The sequence below is a fragment of the Chanos chanos genome, chromosome 1 (genome assembly GCF_902362185.1).
Source record: "Chanos chanos chromosome 1, fChaCha1.1, whole genome shotgun sequence".
Taxonomy (NCBI): Eukaryota; Metazoa; Chordata; class Actinopteri; order Gonorynchiformes; family Chanidae; genus Chanos; species Chanos chanos.
In genome coordinates this window covers 9,594,147-9,615,718 of record NC_044495.1, presented here as the reverse complement: position 1 = coordinate 9,615,718, position 21,572 = coordinate 9,594,147, and the positions used below count along the sequence as shown (strand labels likewise).

The following is a 21,572-nucleotide window of genomic DNA, read 5'->3' as shown; positions in this document are numbered from 1 at the left end:
GGGGGGGGACGAGCATCTGCTGAATAATATATTAGTAATTACTAGAGTTGTTATGTACACTGGAGGAATATTGAAGTGAGTCTCTGTGTGTGTGTTTGAGTGAATGTGTGTGTGGGGTACTTATGGGTGTTGTTTGTTTTTTTTTGTTAAGGAAGCCAAGTGAATCTTTATCTGAAGCATGGGGCATGACATATAAGATGTGCCTTGTGATGATTGGTTAACTTGACAGGTCGGTCCCCCTCCTGGGGAGCTCTGATTCGGCTGGGAGGCAGAGGGACGTTTTATGAATGCTGAGTCCTCAGATGCAAAACAGGCTCCCCTTCCTCATCCCCTTACGTCCTACAATCACTTAGCTTCTCTACTCTGAGATGACGTCCTCTCATTGGGCAGTGTGTCTCTGGCCAGCACCAACTCATGACCATACTGAGACACTGAAATGAATGCCAGTTCACTTTCTCTGCACTCTAGCTTGAAGTTTCTTTTCACACGGAGTACCCAACTCCTGATTAAATAAATGTTAGGGTTTTTTTCCTTTCTGTTCAGCCTTTTTTTTTTTTTTAAAGAGTTTTTCTTTGAGACAAGTGCATGTAATTATCTTCTAATGTAGAGTGTACAGCTTGGACATCTCTGTGAATTGATACAGTGGAGGTGTCCAGGAACCATTAAGTGTTCAATAGAGCTCCATCCTCTTTGTTGGCATTTCTCCAGTCTGTCAGTGAGAGAGAGAGAGAGAGAAGGAGAAAGGGGCTTCTCTTCTGCCTTTGCTTGTCATGCATATATGCTAACCTGGATCCGGGTGTGTATCTGTATGTGTTTGTGAACGTACATATATGCGGGAGTATGTGTATGCGCACATATATTTCTACAAACTACATAGATACAGTATATTTTAAAGGATGCATTGAGAATTTATTCATTTCTTTAATAGTGTTTTTCAGTGTGTCTTACTAGTCTTTTTTTTCCCTTTTTTTTTTATGAGGTGCAAGGATTTGCTGCTATTTGTGTTAGGAGTAGGAGCATTATCTTGTGTTTGTCTATTATTTTCCAATGAAGGACAAGGCTTTGTTTTCTCTCCATATTGCTGCCAAATGTTGTAAATAGTTGGACTCTTTGAAGACAAATTTGAAAGTGCAGGTACTGGGCAAAGTGACGTGAATTGGTGGCCATGCTTTTTTTTTGTTTGTTTGGTTTTTTTTTCTCCCTTTTCTGACACCAAAGAGTCGCTTTGTTCCAGACTTTGTCCTCATGTCCCAAAAGAGAAGGTCTGTCCTGGTTGCGGCCCATTCTTCCTTTGGAGAGAATGGTAACACAACCCCTCTATAGTTACAAGCCACTCCTTCACTTGCCGTGCTGTCTGTGTGTATGCCCAGGCCAACATGAGACGGGTCATTGTTTGACAGGAGTTCAAATGAATTAGGCTATTGTGCTTCATAAACTTTTTTTTTTTTTTTTTTTCTATGAGCAACTTCGTGTTTTTTGCACTAAATGTTTTGTATTATAATGATATCCGAGTCATTTTATTAATATTTTTGTAGTTTGTTCGGGGGTTCCTCTTTTGTTTTCTTTGGCATTTGTTTCTTTCAGAAGGACCAAAACGTGATTATGATTATGACAGATGCTAAAATGTGTAAGTGGCAAGTTTCAAGGAGTGGCTTTCACTCTCAGATTTGTCTTCACCGTCAGTTTAATGATATTCTAATATATTTATATATTTGGAAAATATATATACTTTTAATTTCAGATATTTACAAAATGAATACTTTTATTATATTATTTAAAAAGAGAATGGTGCATTTAAAGATATCAAATTGGTTGTATATATTGTCCATCAATGAAACATCAAATTTGAAGTCCTTTTTCGGTTGGCTAGCAGCTTGGTTCTGTCAGAATAACAGCCACTGTAACTTGGGGAACTTTGCGTGTGTGAGAACAGAGGCCAGTAAGGGCCATACAACTCAGCACTTCCTATACATCCTCAAAAGTTCTCTTGCACAATGGAGGAAGCATGACATGTAGTGTTTACAAACTTGAAACGCCCATTTCTTCTCCTCATGAAACTGTCTGATCTTTTTTCTTTTCTTTTTTTTTTTTTCTTTTACATGTGAATTGTTTGACTAGAACAAATCACAGGTGTTTTCTTTCTGATTTTACATTTACGTGCTGGGTGTGATGTCTTTGTCTCTGGTGTGAAAAAAAAAACAAAAACAAACATATTTATTTCAAGAGCATTGCGGCTTCTGAATTTTTGAAGATGTTTTCATGTGGGCATATTTAGCCAGCTCAGTCACTTCTGGAAAGCTCATACTATGCTGTCGATGTTGGAGGCTCATTTTTGTTTCTCAGACATCATTGACTTCTGGGGAAAGTATATATCCGTGGGTTTGCAGTTTTTCCTCATTGTAGCCAACTTATTGTACAGTTTTATGAGGCAAAATTTCACATGGATGTTTGTGTTAATATGCTGCCACCAACAATTTAGGAAATATGTTGATAGACATTACTGTGCAATGGAAAATAAACGTAAAACAAATATATTCGGTGTAATTCAGGTGTGTTTTCATTGAGTGACGTAGCATTACTGTTCAAAAATCTCTGGCCAACATTCCCTCCCAGACATTACGGTTAATAACAGTCGTTGTCCACAGGGTGTCGCAAGACTTTATTTTTCACATTTTTTTTCTTACGCTTCTTAGACCAACCTTAAACTTGTCAGTGCGTCGAACACAATTCAAACGCCATATAATTACAGGAATATATATATACATACACGAGATCACGAATGTGCATCATAAACGTAAGACTTAAAAAATTTTAGTCAATAGGCTTATTCTCAAGTTTTCAAAAAAAAAAAAAAAAAGGACTAGCTGTAGCCTACTATTTGTTACTATTTTTCTATCTTACTTTTATTTTAATAGTCAAGAACGGGGAAAAAGACGGAGAAATGAACAATTCATATAAAGCAGAGTAGCGAATAATCACTAACTTTTAGTTATCTCAACGTATTGTACACATATCTTCTGAAAATCATCATTCATTGAAAAAAAAATGACGGGCAGACTGGTTTGCAACGAGCTTGTGTTGACTACAACGCCTCGACATTCGCTAGTCGATGAACTCATGCCGCTAATAGTAATTACATGGCAGGGTGAGTACTGTCAGAGCCTGTCTACACATCCTGTTTAGAAATTGTCTGGTATTGTATCCAGGCACACAGATATTCTATCTTGCACCTGTTTGTGTACAAACCGCTGCGATGCTTAAAAATACCCTCCGAGTAGCGGTATTTCTACACGAGTTAAGTCCGCTACCGCTTGAAAAAAATGCTTTAATAAAACAACTGGTAATGACTGACCGAGCCAAATGGAACAAGTAACGACAGTTCTCAAAAGAATGAAAGTATATCATTTCAGTAAGTGTAATAAGTTCTATAAGTACATTAAAGAAGTATTTTTTCTTTGTTACTTACCACCACTGAGTTTTGTACATGTCTTAATGCAGTTCTAACTTTTGTTACTTATTTTACGTTCCCCCAGATTTTTTTCTGATTGCCTTCAAATCAGTGTCAGGCTCGATGTCAAAATGTTTGTGTTTTTTTTCCCTTTTTTGAGCAGGAAGGCTAGAGTAAATGTCACTCGACATGAACATATCTTATTTTAAAATTCAGGGAATTTTAATTTTCCATCACTTAAAAAAAATTTAGATAATAGGGGATAAAATGCTGAAAAAGCAACCTTCACAATTAGGCCCATTTCGTGCAGTTTATGACAATCTTCGTACTTGTCGTACAGGGGGAGCCAGAGTGTCAGAATCTGTCTTTATATAGAAAAAGGAATATCGCTAGAAAGAATGAGAGGGAAACTTCAGTACAGCGACGAAAGGGGGAGAGAGGTTCTCTCCCAAGTAGTAGACGACCTCTGACAGCCTAGAGACAACACTGTAATTTCACTCTCTCGCACGCCGTTGAAGATTCGCTTTTAAGAAAACCTGCTGAGAAACGGTTATGGAATGAACGAAAGAGAAAACGACAAACAGAGGTTACAAATGTTTTGCACATTACTTTGGATACCTTTATGGCATTGACCCTATGTTTGCCGAATAACTGCAGAATCTGAAGCACGGAGAGCTTGGAGCTGATAATTTACTTACGTGTAGATTGAAAAAGAATTGGAACGGATGAATGAAACAAGTCTTTAATCTCCGCAAGCAAAAAGCACGCCGGATACTGGATATTTCTTGAGATGTATATTGGAAACCAGGAGTGCCACCATCATTTCATGGGAAGGTTGTCTGCGAGATAAGTCCCAGTTGCCCGATGTTTATGGATACGTCCGGGAGCCTGATTCGTTTCATATATCAATTTAAATTTTGAAATCGCGCCCAGAACATCTGAGTCATGTTTGAATGAAAAATAGTGAACGAACTGGTCCAAAGTTAATCTGCCTGGCATGCTTCACAGAACCTCTGAACTCTCTCTTCAGCTCTCCTCAGTCTACTGCTCTACTGTCTTCAACATTTTCACTCACCGAAAGATGGAGAAGTACAAATTAAGCATGTTGCACTGATGTAAAACAGCGACAGTAAGGAACGCGAAGAATGTAAGCACAACGGAGCGGGTAAACGGACTCTACAATTACTTCGGAATAATGAGCACTGGCCCTACTATTGTCTACGAGTGGTTAAAAACCCTCCACCTTGGACAGTACGTCGAGTCGTTTGTTGACAATGGATACGATGACTTAGAAGTTTGCAAACAAATAGGAGACCCTGATTTGGACGCAATAGGTGTGCTCACACCACACCACAGGCAGAGAGTGCTTAAAGCGGTAGCGAGACTCAAAGACGAAGACAAGAAGATAGCACCAGGGCTGTACTTTACCTTAGAGCCTCTGCCAACTGCCCCAGACATCCACAGCACACAAGCGAGTGACGCCAGAAACAAAGGTTCGAAGTCGTGGATCAATTCTACCTGGGAATGTACTGGAATGAGTCCAGGACTCGTACCAGCACTTAACAATCCATTGTCTGGCAACTGCAAGGAGACAGTGACTTATCCCAAACTCAAACTTAAGATCTTGATAAGGGATAAACTTGTTAAAGATGGAATCGACCTGAGTAAACCACCCTACTCCTCTAAGGTGTGTATAATTTAGATGATGCCTCACAAATTAATGTACAGTATAACTTGCCCCTACACAGTCTCTTAAACACTTGACGGTCAGTTCCCTTTTTGCTCTCCCTATTTTACCAAATGTCTTGTCCAGTAGCGTTGAACATTTTTAATGCCACAGTGAGACTAAATAGATTAATCTAATTCATTACCCCTAACCTTTTAGGTTTCACCCCTCTGAACATCAGAGTATGTTAACTTTGGCAAAAAAATATTTTTTCTCATGTTTTTAGTTTTTTTGTGCCTCATACAATATGTGTTTGCTTTGCATCTACCAATTCTCGTCAATCTTTGTCCGTACTGTACAGCCCGTTGCCCGTCAGTTGCTTTCAGACACAATACTGTTATTGCAGGCTAATCTGTGGTCAGCACATCCAGTCAATGATGTATTCACATATATAAACAGTCATGCTAACCGTTAAAATATTCCTCAAATTAAATAATCCTACAGATCAAGTAAGGTGTTTTCAACCTCCATTCACCTTCTTGGCACCTATATCTGCACCAGGTTGTGGCATTGTAATTTTAGGCTCTCTAGCATATGTGTACAAATGCTCTACAAGATGAATGATTGTATCTGGCCAGGCATTCTAGATATTAGACAACCTAAATTGAATCCATTATTCATTAGTGGACTCCAGGGTATTCTGGGCAAGTGCTGTCTGCCCCCTAATCGATAACGTGGAGGAGAAGCACCATAATCTGTTAAGTACGCTGGTTATCATTAATGCTGTGATTCACGATTAGGTTATCTCAGTGAAGCCCACTGGAGATACCTGTTTGAGCCAAATGTTTTTAGATGTGGCCTTTCTATTGAAAGTTTGGTTTGCAGGAAATGCTTTGGTTGAAGGAAATGCTTTGCTGTTGCACAACACTGATCCAAGCAAAACAGGTTGAAGTGTTTTAAAAGATAGACAACTAAACTTAAAACATCATCTCAGAGCAGTATAATGATTTTAGATTTGACGACTACTATCTGTGAACTGAGTGGTGGAAGAGATCTCTATGTTTTTAAAAGCCTTTGATAGAACCTTGTGGAAGTTTCTGGGATACTGAATGAACAACTGAATGATGTAGGTCCTTTACGATTTTTTTTTTTTTTTACTACACGTGACACAACGTGTAAATTGAGTGTGTCTTTGCAATTTTAAATCCATTCACTAAGAGTATCAACTCCTGCAGTTCAGTAGCAGCCTGCTGCAATATGGCTTGTCATGCCACAGTGACGAAATGTCAGGGGGGGCTTTCCCCTGTGTCTTTGTTCCTATTCTGATATCTGTCTCCACTAGCCTCAGTTATCAGCACATTTATCAGAGTGACTGGTCTCTGGTGACAGATGGTTGTGAATGGCTTCATTGAGGCCTGGACACTGCCCAGGGAGCCATTTAATGTCACATGTAATGCCAAAGACTGTCTAACCTAATAAATCATTATCATCATCATTTTTTTATTTGCATTTATAAAGGGTGATGCATGTTTAAAATTCACCGTGTTACCCACTTAAACATATGGGGTACTTCCAGTTTTGTTTTGCAAAAAATGTTGGTGATATTTGATGTATTTTCTCACACCCATTTTAAGTCCAGAATGAGTAAGCAACAGGGGAACTAATCATGCAGTGGTTAAGCATCCTTACCACTTCAACTGAGTTCATCAAAGAAATTCATAGAAATGAGTTTTGGGGCTCTGGTTAGAGCATAGCTACAGGGTAGGAGATGTCCTGAACATTTTAGGGAGGGAGTTCTCATGTTCCCTTGTATTGGGGTTGACAATAGAAACTTGATTTTAAACAGCGCTTGGGGTTTGCACAGAATGTATCCTGTCTCAGCAGATGAAAGCAGGAGATTACCTGAATTAATCATGAATGAATGGGAGCTCGTGAATAGAAATGCCTGAATGAAAATGCTCTACCCTTACACCAAGTGTCGTTCTCTCACCTAAAAAAACAAAAAAAAAAAACCTTTAGTGACACTCAGGTTTGAAAGACACAAGATGAATCCATTATGATCTAGGCTAACTGGTCCTCATACTCTCTCTATTCTCTCTCAAAAGAAGCAGGAAATAGAGGCAAGGTGTCACTTGTATGCTTGCTGTTTCCTTGATGAGTTCTTGTATTGGGTAAAAAAGGAGCAAAATTTCCCTGATTTTTATACTGTGCAATTACTAATTTATTTCATTATTTGTGTAGAACTGCAAGGTTGGCAAATTTTCAAGGTGAGGTAGGTTAATGTCTGAGAATGTACTTACTTTCCTACTAGTTCATGTAGAACCAGAGGTAGGCTGTAATCATCTGCTGGATCTACTGGATTTTGTTCCAACCAGTATTCAGTACCATTGCTGGCAGATCTGTTGCTTCATGTGGATTTGGAGTAAAACCCTCACTGACTGAGGTCCATTTACATGGAAATTAATTGACTTCCTGATGTTTTGACATGGGTGAAGATGTCACGAGGAATAGATTCATACACTTAATTTTTCATCCTCATGGACATCTCAGAATTATAGAAGACACTGGCCAAACTGATTGGTCAAAGATGTCTTGTGTCCTGTAAAGTGGATGGGTGATCTTGAAAGGCCTCTGTCTGCACTAATGTCGGTTTATTTTTGGAGCCCTATAATTTCTACCCTGGGAGTTGGGTAAACAGCAATTTCTAGAGGATTCTAACCTGTCAGTCATTTCAGTGAGATGGCAGCTTGTAATTTTGTTTACTGTCAGTCTATAGCAAGGTTGTTGGGGCAGTTTTTTTCCCCCAGTTTTTTTTCCCCTTACAGTTTGTCCCAAACTCTTGTGTCTGCCTAAATTAATTATTTTTTTTAATTTTCATCATTTCATCATTCCTAAAGAATTCACAACCTATTCTGCTTCAGAGATCACATGATCACGCAACTCTTGCTGGTCAAGGTTTCAGAGCCAAGGCCGAGAGACTCCTATGTAGAGTGCACCAAGTGTATTCTAAAACAAGAATACCTTGTACACAGATTCAGAACCACATTATGGTCATGAAAGATTCAAACTCTACAAACTGTTAAGTGCAGAAAAGCACTTTGCGACTTTATGCTGACCTTTTATTTCATTTGAGCCGAGGGAGGCACCTTGCTGTAGAATGTTCTGGAGCGTTCGGCTTTTTTGATATCTCCCAAGTCTTTGCAGAGTCGCTAAGATGGAGCGCCTTTGGACCTGGCTTCCAACCCGTGTATTTTGAGGACAAGCTACTAAATGTTTTGACTTGATGCTGTGCCTTACCCATTTTAAAATTGAAAAGGAATCTGCTCCCTTGTCTGTTTCACCTAGAAAAACAGCTTGGCTTTCGGAGCAGAGGTGGAGCACTTTCTGACAGATTGTAGAAACTCTAAAATGTGTTTTCTGAATGGCTCTGACAGGCCTATGCTGTCTGCGGTTCACTGAGAGCTTTTACAAGCTTCGAGCTCCTTTGGGGAAGGTCTAAGCTGAAAGCATTGGATAGCAGAAGACATGTGGCATGAACTTAAAATGTCCCACCTCGTTTCATGGAGCCATTTAACACAAAGCTCGTTTCGTAGTACCCCCCAGTGACATATCCAGTAGAAATTTATGCCACTGCTCTTAAATTTGTCAGATTTATCTCAGGGGGGGGGGACACAAAACTGTGAACCCTTTCCCTTGTTGGTTTCTCACCCCTTTCCACACAAAGTCTTTATGGTTGTTCATTAATGCAGTGATTCTCAACCTCAGTCCTGGGGACCCTCTGTCCTGCACATCTTTTCTCTTCATTATCACAGTTAATTGAGCTAATCAAGGGCTTGATGATTAATTGATCCATGGAATCAGATGTGTCAGTCCCGAGTTAAAACAGAAACGTGCAGGGCAGTGGGTCCCCAGGACTAGAGTTGAGAATCGCTGCATTAATGAATGGTATCTGATTACGTGTGCTTGTATCTAATTTATCTTTAGCCCATAGAGGTGCCCATATCCTGTTCACATCCTTCGACATTCATTAGATTTTACAATTACACTTTACAATTTAGCATTTGGCAGGCGCTTTTAGCCAAAGCGACTTAGAATCAGTGCATTGGTCAGATTCCTAATACCTCATTTTGGTCAAAGTCAAACTCCAAATTGTTTGAGGCCACCTAAATGATGAAAATATGGATATGATTTTTCCCCCACAAATGGTCCTCAAAGGCTAAAGTCTGTGTTGCTTTTATCATCCAGATGTGATGATGTCATGTTTTTGTATAGCTTTCAGTGGTTAATATAGTACTTGTTGTATTCTGCAGCTTATCGTGGTAAGGTGAACTGTAAGTAAAACAAAGGTTGACTGAGGCCCAGCTGGATTAAGCAAATTAACACTGGAAAATTTGCTGGGTTATATGCACATTGGTTAATCCACAGGGGAAAGTTGACCCAAAGGTTAGTATGCACAGCTGTCTCTGACATAGTCAACTCAGTCCTGAAATGCTATGATGTGCAGTGGAGAGAACACTCCGACACACACACACACACACACACACAGACATGTGTGTATACATAGGTATAGATACACATTATATATCTTATTCAGTACTACGTGCTAGTTAGCCAGTGAATGATGAAGGGTTAAGATTTGTTTTTAATACATACATCTGTCTTTAATAGTGTGTTATCATTTCTGTGTGTGTCTTTCAATAATAATAGTGTATTGTCTGTTCCTAATGCACTGATCTCACAGTCACCCCACCATCAAATCTAACAGTAATTCAAGGATATCCACTTCATATAAACACGTAAACCGATTAAAATGAATTGTCACGTCCAATTGCATTATCTAACCACAAGCAACAATTATTTTAACCTGGAAGTGTAACCAGACTTCAAGTACCCACAGCATTGCATTGTTAATCTCTCCATTCTCTAAAAAGTGAACTACTAATGTAAGTGGTCCTATCAACAGATTCTGCTAGAAGTGACCTTTGGGGTCAGACTGCAGTCAGGGCAAATGCGTGTTGGGATAGATTAAATGATTTTGAAGGATTACAGTCGCCTATCTGTATTAATCAAAAATCTTTTCATATGAGCTCTGAGCCTGTCCCCACACTCAATCTCTCTCATATTAAGCCTTTTTGAAAATAACAGTTGTAGATATTTTATTTTTATTTCATTATATTAGATTGAAATCATATGTTTTTGTCTGTAATTCTCAGAATACAAACAAAAGCTGATGGAGGATGGATGCCTCTTCCATCTCTCTGGTTTTGTGTACTGTGATGCCCCCTGAACTAAGTCTGGAAAATACTATTGATTTTCTACATGTAAACAGGTCAGACATGACCCTGGTGGCTGTCTTCTAGTGTATGCTTTTTGGCAGCGGTTAGGATCTCAGTGGTAAATATTGTTGCTTGTGGAAGTGACTGCCTACGATGCTGGTATAAATAGTCATCAAAAACAGCTAAATTTATCTAAAAGACTAAACATGTGTAGAGACACTCAACTCAGCAAAGTTCATTTTCAGTGTCAGAAACAAATCACTTCAGTTACTGAGATTCTGTTGAAGAGAACTTTTGGAGAAGCTGTAATTTTTGTGTCACAAGTAAAAAAGCGACTTTGTGAAAAAGAGACGTTCATGTCGAATCATAAACAGCTGAAGTATGAAAAACGACATAAACGTCCAAGTTTTCCAAACCGAATCTTTTATTGAACGTTTAAATTTGAAATTCACAGTTTTCTTTGCGGTTTTGTTTCTCTGCAATCCCTTTTTATTTTTTCACATTTGACTCAGGTCTTTTGAATATGCACATATGCCAACATCAGCAGGAAGTCTTTCAGACTATACTCAAAGGGTGTATACGTAGAATCAATACTGGTCAGTTTGGAACAGGGCAAGTCTTTTTTTTTGACTGGCTGCTCTTTTCACTGTGTGCTCCATAGGAACCAGTCAATTTGTATTTTGGTGTTGGTACCATCTGTCAGAATGTTATTTATCCTCAGCTGGTTAGCACGGACACCCACAGCTTGGCAGCACCAGAGACATTGGAAGCAGAGCAATTAATGCAATCAAGGCCAGTTGTAAACAACCTAACTGTTGGAGGCTGAGATGAGTAGAGCTGTTTATTGGGAATGACATGAATAACGCATAAACGCAGTCGATCATTAAAGCCCTGCAGTAGAGTGTGTAGGTTTTTTTCTTTGAGCTCCAAATTCGGATCTGCCCTAATTTTTTATTTTTTTTTCCCTGCAGAAGTTCTCTGTTTATTTCTCTTCTGATTCTCAGTGTGGGCTGATGTTAATTGTTTTAAATATCACTGGATGCGGCTCATTTTTCATTCCCTCGTTGAGTGAACCTCATTGTTTTACTTGACGATTTCTCTATGACTTGTCAAGTCTGCTAAAAGTAATTTCAACAGGGTTTTCCTGGTAAAATAAAGGATGAGTAAATGAATGTAAATGTACCTTCAAGACAGCTTTTGTGCCTCGTTTTGAGGTCTTAAGCTCAACACAACAGAAGGCAGATGACAGTGAAGCCCTAACCGTAGAGTGTAACAAAGTGTGTGTGTGGTTCCTGGCTTAGTATGGCTTTCAGCAGTCAGGTTAAAGATGTCTTCACAGTTGTCTGTCCCTTTCACTAGTCTTTGCTGTATGTTTGCTGTTGATGATAGAGGTTTGCTTTAACGTGCAACTTTTGAATACATGCTTTTCATTGAGCGAACTGTCACCTGGGATAGGTCAGTTCTATAGACTGTCACACTGCCTCCCCCTGCAGTTCATGCAGTTGATGTCCTTTTTTTGTTTGTTTGTTTGTTTGTTTTACAAATATTACAGTAACACCATTCCTGCAATAGGTGAAATGTTGTTATATTTGAGCTGCCCTTTTAAACGTGTTGTGATTCATAAAAGCGTGTAGTAAACTTACTTCAGGCTGGGTACGGGACACTGTAGAACATGTACTGTTTGTGGGACAAGCACAGCTGTCCGGCCTGATCCAGTGGCCCATGTGCGGAATGAGCGAGAAAGCTCTTTGTTACTCATGTCTGAAAACAGAGTTATGTAATGAACTCAAAAATTTTTTAATGTTTTGCATGAGATAATCTCATGGTAGTGACAGCTATGTTCTAAAAAGAAAAAACAAACAAAAAAAACAACAGGGCATTATAATATGCAGCCATTGTGTTCCAAATGCACATACTGTATAAGGAATATCGGTCAGTATTTTTAACAGGATTACTTAATGACATCAGAAAGAGCAAACCTATCTGGCCAATTACAGAAAAGCCCTGTTTGAGAATAGCACAGTCTGAATGGGTCCTGTAAGATGGAAAACTCCATTTGGGTAGCTTTACTGTAAAAGAGTTAAAAAAGATCTGTGTTTCCAGACTCTAATTAGTGTGGCATGTTTAGGAGCTGAGACCTCATGCTGTATACTCTAACGCTGGGAGAGTGACCCTTGCTGAGATACTCTGGGAATGTCTGAGGGTGTGAACGCTGCTAATTATCTCCCGAACGCAGACAGGTCACTTTATCATGAAGAAAGCGCTGATCTCTCTTGGCAGACTGCCACTGAAATGAGAATGTAGCTTAGACCTGCCAGCTAATCTCCATCTGTGGAGTAATGGACTCCAAAGCTAAGATGATCTCAAATACAGCAATTTTGCCTGGCTTCTAGGTTTAGCTTCACGTTAATAGCACTTTCCATGTTAGGCCAGCACACACAGAATGTATAGACAAAAAAAAAAACAACAACAACAAAAAAGCAAATTGTGAAGATCATATCTATGTATGCACTATCTGCTAGAGTTCCCACAGCACAAAATTTCCTGCAAACAGAAATTGCTTAATCAATGCAAATTTCTTTCTCTCTGTTTTTTTTATTTTAATCAAAATATTTTACTGAATTTGCCTCCTTAGTCACTGATCTGCAACATAGTTTCTACATGTTTCGCTTGAATAAGCAATAGTTTGTGTGTGTGAATCAGGAATAATTATGTATTCTCATCTGCATCTTAAATTTTACTATATTTCCTTAATGACCATATAAAACCTACAAATGCAATTTTAATTACCTCTGAGAGTTAGCTCTGAGGTTATGAAGCGTTTTAGGACAAACAAACCATAATGTTTCCCCTTTGTGCTTGTGCGGATGTTTTTATTCTGTTCTTTAATAGCTCTTGTCATTCACACAATATCACCTTTTAAATATAACAAAATGATGCTTATTGTTGATTCTTAGTGATTGGGTCTTATCTTTTATCTGTCTTTCATATTTATGGATTATCTTGTAGAATAATTTCGTATTCAGATGAGTTTGTTATTTTTACCCGGTACTTAATGTGAAACCTTCATGGCGCAATGAAAAAAAATCACAGTACTTTGTATTTGCGCCTGTCCTCTGTGCCTTTGGATATTTAAAGCAATTCAAGATTTTAGTCCGTCTCAGATCATGTTACTTTACTCCTGGAGGTCGGGCTTAACGTGTAATATTGTATCTTTTTGCTGGAGTATATCCAGTTTTGTCCATATTGGAAGAGAATTGGATTCAGTGTGAGGTGTTGGCCATTTCACAATTTCAGACTTGACACTGAGCCCATGAACCTCTCTGGAGAGATGACAACCCAACAATGTCCATAATACGCTTTTCCGCTGAATTCACATGTAAATATTTGCCTTTGTTGCAGCGAAGCAAGACTCTGAGGAAGTGTCTTGTCATACAAAACCCCTGGTGTGACAAATTCCTGCTGCCGCTGCCAAAACAATAGGCCACAGTGGCGTCTCTACTGTACCAACTCATTCTTCTATACAATCAACCATCCTCAGCATTTCTCTGCTTGCCTGTGCCCAGCTATTGGGCTGCAGTCAGAACAAGCCAGAGCAGCAGGCAGCTTTTGACAGAAGGTACCCAAGAGAAGCTAATCCGTGAATAGGCCCTGCAAACACCCTGCTCCTCGCAGCTGACAGCTGTCTCTGTCTTTGTTACGGGACAATGTAAGATTTAAAGCCCTTTTTTATGCGTCGTCTGACTTCCATTCTGCTATGTATGGGATTTATACTAATGTTTGCCTGAAGCTTGAGACTAACAATATGAGAAAAGGTTTCAATTTGAGAGCCGTTTTTTTTGTCTCCTCAAAACCCTCTGAAGCATTGTCATGATGTTTGCATGTTCATATGTAATAGCAGCTCTCTTTGGGCTTGGTCGATGGCATTAGTAATCCCTCACTGGATATCCAGCGTTTAAAAAAGGAAAGAAAGAAGGTAGAGAGAGAGAGATTTGTGATGGTTCAACTTTGTCCTTGTTCCAAGGTCATATTTTCAGGAGAGGCCTGCGTTCTAAATCTTCAGATTTACGGAGGCCTCTCTCACATCAGTTTGATGTGGGTGTGAAGCAGAGAAAGAATCTGCTTGGCTTGACACTCAGCTCTCACACCCTGCTTTCCTTTGTCGGTTATGTGGAGCGTGTGTGTGTCTGTGTGTGTGTGTATGTGTGCATGTGTGTATGTATGTTTGTGTACGTGAGTTTGTAGAAAGAGGAGGGGCCTCTCACACATCGTAGCTCCTCTCATGTTCTCATCCCGCTGGTTATACCAAGTAACCATGGTAACGCACAAATGCCTGGGGTCTATGTATAAGTCGACTTGAGGAGCTGCCAGAATGTGTTGCCACACCAATTCAACTATCCTCCCCTCAACTGGGATGAATGGAGATGAATGGAGAATTTTGAGAAGAACCCCCAGCAGAGTGCTGCCTCTCGGAAGCCTGACATGTGTTCACTCCAAGACGATTTGTTTATCCTCAGGTGGCAGATGTTATGTTTTGAATTATTTTGATTTCTAAGAGTGTTGTGTAGTAGCCGAATATTGATCTGCAGTTTTTTTTTTTTCTGGTTGTTTCTGGGCACCCAGCATGGGACCCTCACACCCCTCATCCAATCAGTTTTCCCCACTGGAGACTGTGGCTCAGTAAATTGAGGCGGTCTGGCAGGCAGACGGTTCTGTCTCACACCTCCTCAACTCAGAGCCCCAATCAGACAACCACCTGTCCTCTGCAACAACCTACCCTCCCACTGCTAACCTCTACACCTCTCTGCTGTCACACACACACACACACACACACACACGCGCACACACATCAATGCGTGCACACATAGTCACAGACTGACATGCTAGATGGGACAGGAACCCACTCTACAATGTGTGTGTGTTTTTTTGTGTATGTGTCGTATTTAAATGTATATGGTGCTGTTGTATGTAAAGGGTGATTTGCATAACTATTTCTTGAAAGTTCCGTGTAGGTAATACTAGCCACACTTAATGAATAAGAGGATGTTTAATGTCTAAAGGAAATAAACAAAAGGATATTTTTTTTTTCACACAAAGGTTCACCTTTTACTGTTTTTTTTTTCCCTTTTTTTTTTTTACATAAACTGATTGCTTTTGGAGGGTTGGCATAAATGCCAGCTCCTCACATTTTAATATCTCAGTTCAGGGATACAAAACCTCTTTCACGAGGAGGGAAGAGGGGAGTGAATTTCATTTCCGTGAGGAAAAGTCAGAGGGGGTGGGGGTGGGGGTTGTGTAAAGAGCGCATTGGGTTTGGGGGACATTTGCACTTGTGGCCTATTTAAATGAAAAGGCCAGGATAAGCTATAGGCTTTATTGCACTGCTCTTGTCTGGGTGGGGACGTGGGTTATGTGACCACTCAAGAGATTAGCTCCTGATATCTGAGCGTTTCGTCCTCGGAGCTTTTGGGCACTCTCAGACTCCTACAAGGCTTTAAAAGCTATTACACAAGCATTAGATGGGCCATATTTTGTTTGATAAACTTGGAATTATAGGATTATCTGTCCTTAAAAAAAAAAAAAAAACTTCTTGAAACCTTCTTAAAAAGTGCTAGCTGGGTGTTACTTTTTAAACAACTTTTGGCTAAGGTTTATTCACAGCGGGCTCTCGCTGTTTAGCTGTGAAAATGATTTTCATGAGTCAGTCTTGAGGTTTTTGACGTGGCTCAACTGGTTATGTCAGCATCAAGAGTAAACTCGAGCTGAAAATGTGTTGTGATGGTAGCGTGCTGCCGTATAGGACGTAATGAGATGCATACTGTATGTGGTGTATAGTGGGAATATTCATGGCAGCACATTCTTGCGTAACATGAGCGCTGTTCCGAGCAGCGTAGAGCCGTTGACCTAAATATGTATACGGGGGGAAAAAAACAAAAAGTGGCTTACGCTCCATCTCTACTTTCAGATATGTATGGTTTAAAGGACTTTTCAAGAATAATAAAATGCAGTTTGTTTGTTTTTTTAAAAAAAGAATATATATATAAATAAAATTCTTCTTATTATTATTATTATCGTTCCTCCATTTCCCTGTAAAGAGTCCCTTTTTTTCCTGGTTTGGCATTGTAAAGAGTATAATTCTCTGCCTTTCACACACACACACACACACTCTCTCTCTCTCTCTGGCTCTCTGTCTCCCTGTCCTTCTCTTTGTCCCTTTCTCTCTCTCTCCAAGTCTTGAGTTACTGTCACTTCAGGAAAGAACTTCCTCAGACAGTCTCTCTGCTCTCGTTTGAGATTCTCTCTCCCACAACTCTGCATACCGGAACATTCTGTGGCCATTCTACCCAGGAACAATGCTAAAGCAGGTCCTGTGGACAAGATGATGTGCAATGAATTTCAATCAGCCCAGAAGAATGGGTGTGCCTGCTGCCCCCACCGGAGACGCATGGCAGTCACAGGCCCGTTAATTGAAGCAGAAAGACTTGAAAAGGAGGGCGTTTCTGTGCCCTGTTCTTCAAAGTTTAAGAGATGGTGCTTGTGGGGTTAAAGAGGTCAAGGCTCATGCAGTAAATATGTCATTAAGAAGCAACAGCGGTGTGTAAACACTGCTGTGGACCTGCAGATGAGGGTGAATGGGCTTTTGTTGTGTGGACAAGGCTCAGCAGTTCGTGATGTGGGTTAATGTCTCTCACTTTGTGTCGAGTGCCCTGCTCTTCCAAGTACCACACATACGGCCCGGTTTCTTCTTATTCTTCTTCCACACCCTGGCTCCGGTCTCACCAGCTGTCAGAGACTCAAGCAGACTCAAACTCAAACCCGTTTCCCTGTCCTGCTACCGTCAGGCGACGTCTGTTGCCGCAAAGCGTACATGCTTTCTTTTCAGCTGTGCCACAGTGACCTTGAGCACGCTCTTCAGCTCAGTTCTTTGGCAAAGCTATTTTTATTTGGGCCATAAGAGTAGAATTAGCTTTCCAGCTGAGTAGAGAAGCCTATAAGTCAGAGGGCATCAGCACACTGTGAATAAGCACCATTAAAGCACTGGAGCGGTTGAAGGCTGTAAAATCTTGCTGTCATTTATTTATGCTGTAGCATTGCATTTATGTTTTTATAGCGTTTTTTTTTTAAACTTGTTTATTTATTTATTTATTTATTTATTTTGCTTGCCTTACTGTTTCAGTCCATATGTGACCAGCTTTATTTGACCACCAGCTGAAACCATGAAAGTGTGAAAGCTAGTTTTAATGTTGCGATAATTTAATCTGTGCTATCTCTATAACATACTACACACCATCGTCTGAACCCAGTCTAACTCATCAAGTCAGTTGAATTTTACATAAGATAGCTGTAAACTAGTGTTTTGAGCTCGAGTTTCAGGATATCACCAGATGGCTGACAAACATGCATAATGCAAGAGGTTTATGGAAATTGCATTTATAGAGTGTATCATTTGCCAAGAAACCCTTTTAAAGAATCAAGTTTTTTTATTATTATTATTCAAAACACATGTTCACCATGATCTGGGGTGGGCTAAGGAGTTTTTTTTTCTCCCTCTCCCTCTCTCTCTTCCTTCACTACCCCCTCAGCAATTCATCACAGCTGTTATTAGAGATGTTTCAGAGGTTCTGAACAGTCTCTTATGGAGATTACACAGTTAATTCCAAACCAAGGTGGGCAAGAGATCCTTTCCATGCTTCCATGTGTTTTTCAGTCGGCTGAAAGGAGTGTTGCTGTTATGCCCCGAACGGGAGACAATCAATCATGTTGTTTTAGCACCCAATATTTATTAGAAACAGCTTTCTGAGCTCGCTCCTTGCTCTTGGGGAACTGTTACTTTGCTCTTAATTAACATTACATAGGGCGGGTGCTTGTGTGGGAAGACTGAGTCATTAACATGGAACCCCTGGCAGATGGTGAGAATTTGGGCACCTGTTTTTCTCTCACTCAGAACAGCACGTGACTTTTCAGGATGCTGAAGGAGTGGTTTTCTGTTTCATTCACACATTTTGATATTTCGGTCGAAAAGACAAGGATAGGAACTCATACCGTCTTCTACTACATTTAAATAGACTATTCCCTGGTATGCTAAGCCGTAATTCAAAACCCTACTGTTTTCTAACATTTTTTTTCACCTTTGACACCCGTTTGCGAAAGTGCAGTCAACACATGTCATGTTTACGTAACAGTATCCGTTTCATTTTCATTTTTCCATTTTGAAATCTTTTAATCTTTTCAGAGGTTTTTACATTTTTTTTTTTCCCTTTTCATCGTACACCTAACCTCGCCTTACTGCACATCACTGTGCCATGGTGGAGTAGTGAAGCAGTACCATTCAAACGCAATACTGCTGTACTTTACAAACAGAAAATACAAATTATGTTGCCCTTACCCTCCATTTTCTAATCAATGGAAAATCATTCACCGTGTTCTGCTTTTTTACTGTGTTATTCTGGTGGAAACACAAACCTTTTGGAAGTTTATTAATGGACAGAATTCATCATTACTTTAAGGATGTATGGAGAAATTCAGTAAGTGGTTAGCTAGTGAAGCAAAGATGCAGGTCCACTGACAGTTATCCCTGCAGACTGAGCTCTGATGAATGACCCACATTGACATTATGAAAACTGTGAGTTCCACATTCCGCTCATCCTCTTATGGAAGTCCGTGCCGGCCTAATGTCTCTCCCATCAGCCAGATGGCTGAATGTTACCAAGTTCTGTATGCTTCATCTTAAAACGCAGCTCCAATATGAAACTCACACTATGATGGAGTCAAAATGAGAAATATCAGCATTCCTGATGATTAATGTTAATATTCCATGTGCTCTTACTCACAGACCCCAAAAATGTATGCAGATATATGGAGCACTGGGACTCCCTTCGCAATAACTGGGGAGTGTACATATGCAGTGGTTCTGTCATCATAAGTAAATAACAGATTTGCATGACAGCGGGGGAAGGTGAAAGGCAAATAAAGAGCGGCGCCTTCTGCGCATAACAAACTGAGCGTTCATTACGAGGGCCGTTGCCTTACCGTCTGATGCTTCTCAGTGGTTTTGCGGATCCGTTCGGACTCTGCTGCGCTCCGCTGGATGTAATCATGTTGACGGGCCCTCCGTGCTGCTGGTCACTGGAGTGTCTTTCTAGGAGGCAATCGGCAATTGCTGTTTATAACTCCCTCATCTTACTTTACAGCCTTTTTCTTAATACTCAGCACACTCACACTTGTACACGCACTCTCTCACACACACACTCTCTCTCACATTTACTCGCTCACTCACTCACTCACAACAAAACAGATAGGTATACGGACAAAGTGTCAACATAAGTTGAGTATTATCCTGAAAGTGCTTGAAGCTTTGATCAATACTGAAGCTTATCACTCATCCAGTGTGGGCTTACACAGTGCTGCTCAGCCTGCCTGTTACAGGTCTGACTCCCACTCAGGGAGATAAGGACAGCACCAGAATCCTGGACAAGAGGCCTAACGATAACAGACTTTCCTCATGTAATTACAAAAAGTGTTAATAAGCTTTTCCCCTTTACAAGCTGAGAGTGTCTAACAAAGACAGCTAAATGTGAGGCAAAGGACAGAGAGAAATAGAACAGTTTAGAAAAGAGGTGTTAAGGCTTTTTTAAGATCTGTAGTAGTGCTGATTAATTTACATTTGGTCTGATTAATAGCCAGTGGATGAAAGCTTTCGCTTCTTTTCACTCGACCGCGATCCGTCAACACTCCGGTGGACCTCAGCTGCATGTACCATGTGACGAGTGTGGATGTGCGTGCGTATCATGTAGCGATAAATCCACACGACTGTTAGTAAGAGTTAGCATGTTCGTATGTAATACCACACACACACACACACACACACATATAGGCATAGGAATCAGTAAAGGCTTAAACCACGAGCTCCCATCTGTGTAATGCGCTGGCTCATTTAGTGGGCTTGGCTTCAGGCCAGGGATTAACTTTCATTAGATGTGTACAATGTGGCATTCACCCATCAATGTCAGGGTTAATCTTTATTTTCTCCTTTACTTCCAACCTGCTTCTTCCAGCCTTCCTTTTTCATGCTCTGGGGGTGGGTGGGTGGATGGGGCTGAACTGGGTGAGTAAATACCAGCTCTCTGTGACATTTATGGTGACATCATATAGATTTACATCAATGTTGGGTTACGTCCCCTGTGGTCCATTTTGTCAGCTGTTAGGCAGAAACCATGTTTGCTGGAATTGTAAGAACTCTGGTGGCTTTAAAGGTTTGCATGACAAACCTTTAATCTTTCCCTCTAACCTCTAGTTTTTTTTCCATAGTATGAATCTATAACATTTCCATCAGACTTAAAATCTGATGGAAACAGAATAGATTCTGAGCTGAAGATGGATAACGTATTGACCTTAGATCTCACAAGGTTATTCAAAACATGCATATGACCAATCAGTTCTACATGCTTGTCATAGCTTAACATGTTTAACCTTGTACAACCTTGAAAACCAAAAATTCAATAGGAATATTGCTACTGCGGAAACTGTGCGCATAACGGATTTTTAGCACTCACGCTTAATAAAATACTGTTTCTCCCTTCGAGTAAAAGGTAGGTGAGAGCTCATGACTGAACAGTTTGTATCTGTAACATAACATGATGTTTTTCAAATGTATTTTTATGGCGGGAATGTGTTTGTTCTGTTTTGTCATAGAGGTAGTTCACGGAGGTCATGGGAGCTCTTTTTTTTCGATGGCCAAACTCTCCTGTTATGCCAGACGCGGTGCTGAAAGATTGCATTTTGATGGGGTAGAGTGAAATGTGTTGATAGACCGCTGATTTTCTTATTTTACTCTTCATCAATCATTGAGCAGCTGTTTCAGAGCTCAGACGTACGGCTCAGAATTGACAAAACCGAGAGATGGCCAGGCCTGTTGTGGCTATGTGTCCCGGCGTTGTCCATCCGTCGCTGTGACATCATTACCGTCATCATCACACTCAGACGGCCAGAAGGCAAGCGAAGGGGGGTGGGGTCGCATGAACAGAAAACGAGGGATCAGCCCCATTGTACGTGTGCGTATGTAATGCAGTAGATCAGATCATGACCCAGTTTCTCTCCGCTGTTGTCTTACACAGCAGAAAGAAAGGTCATACATCAAACTCATTTCCATTCCATATGACTAGTCATATGACACTATGGTTTG

At 40.2% G+C, this 21,572-nt stretch overlaps 1 protein-coding gene across 1 annotated transcript in view; it reads left to right on the top strand.

The window, feature by feature from the left end:
• The first annotated feature begins 4,643 nt into the window (after positions 1 to 4,643).
• sash1b (SAM and SH3 domain containing 1b) overlaps positions 4,644 to 21,572 on the top strand; it is a 63,886-nt gene continuing 46,957 nt past the window's right edge. Inside the window, exon 1 of the mRNA XM_030788535.1 lies at positions 4,644 to 5,135. Within this exon, the coding sequence (XP_030644395.1) occupies positions 4,644 to 5,135 (492 nt within the window). The remainder of the gene's footprint in view (positions 5,136 to 21,572) is intronic.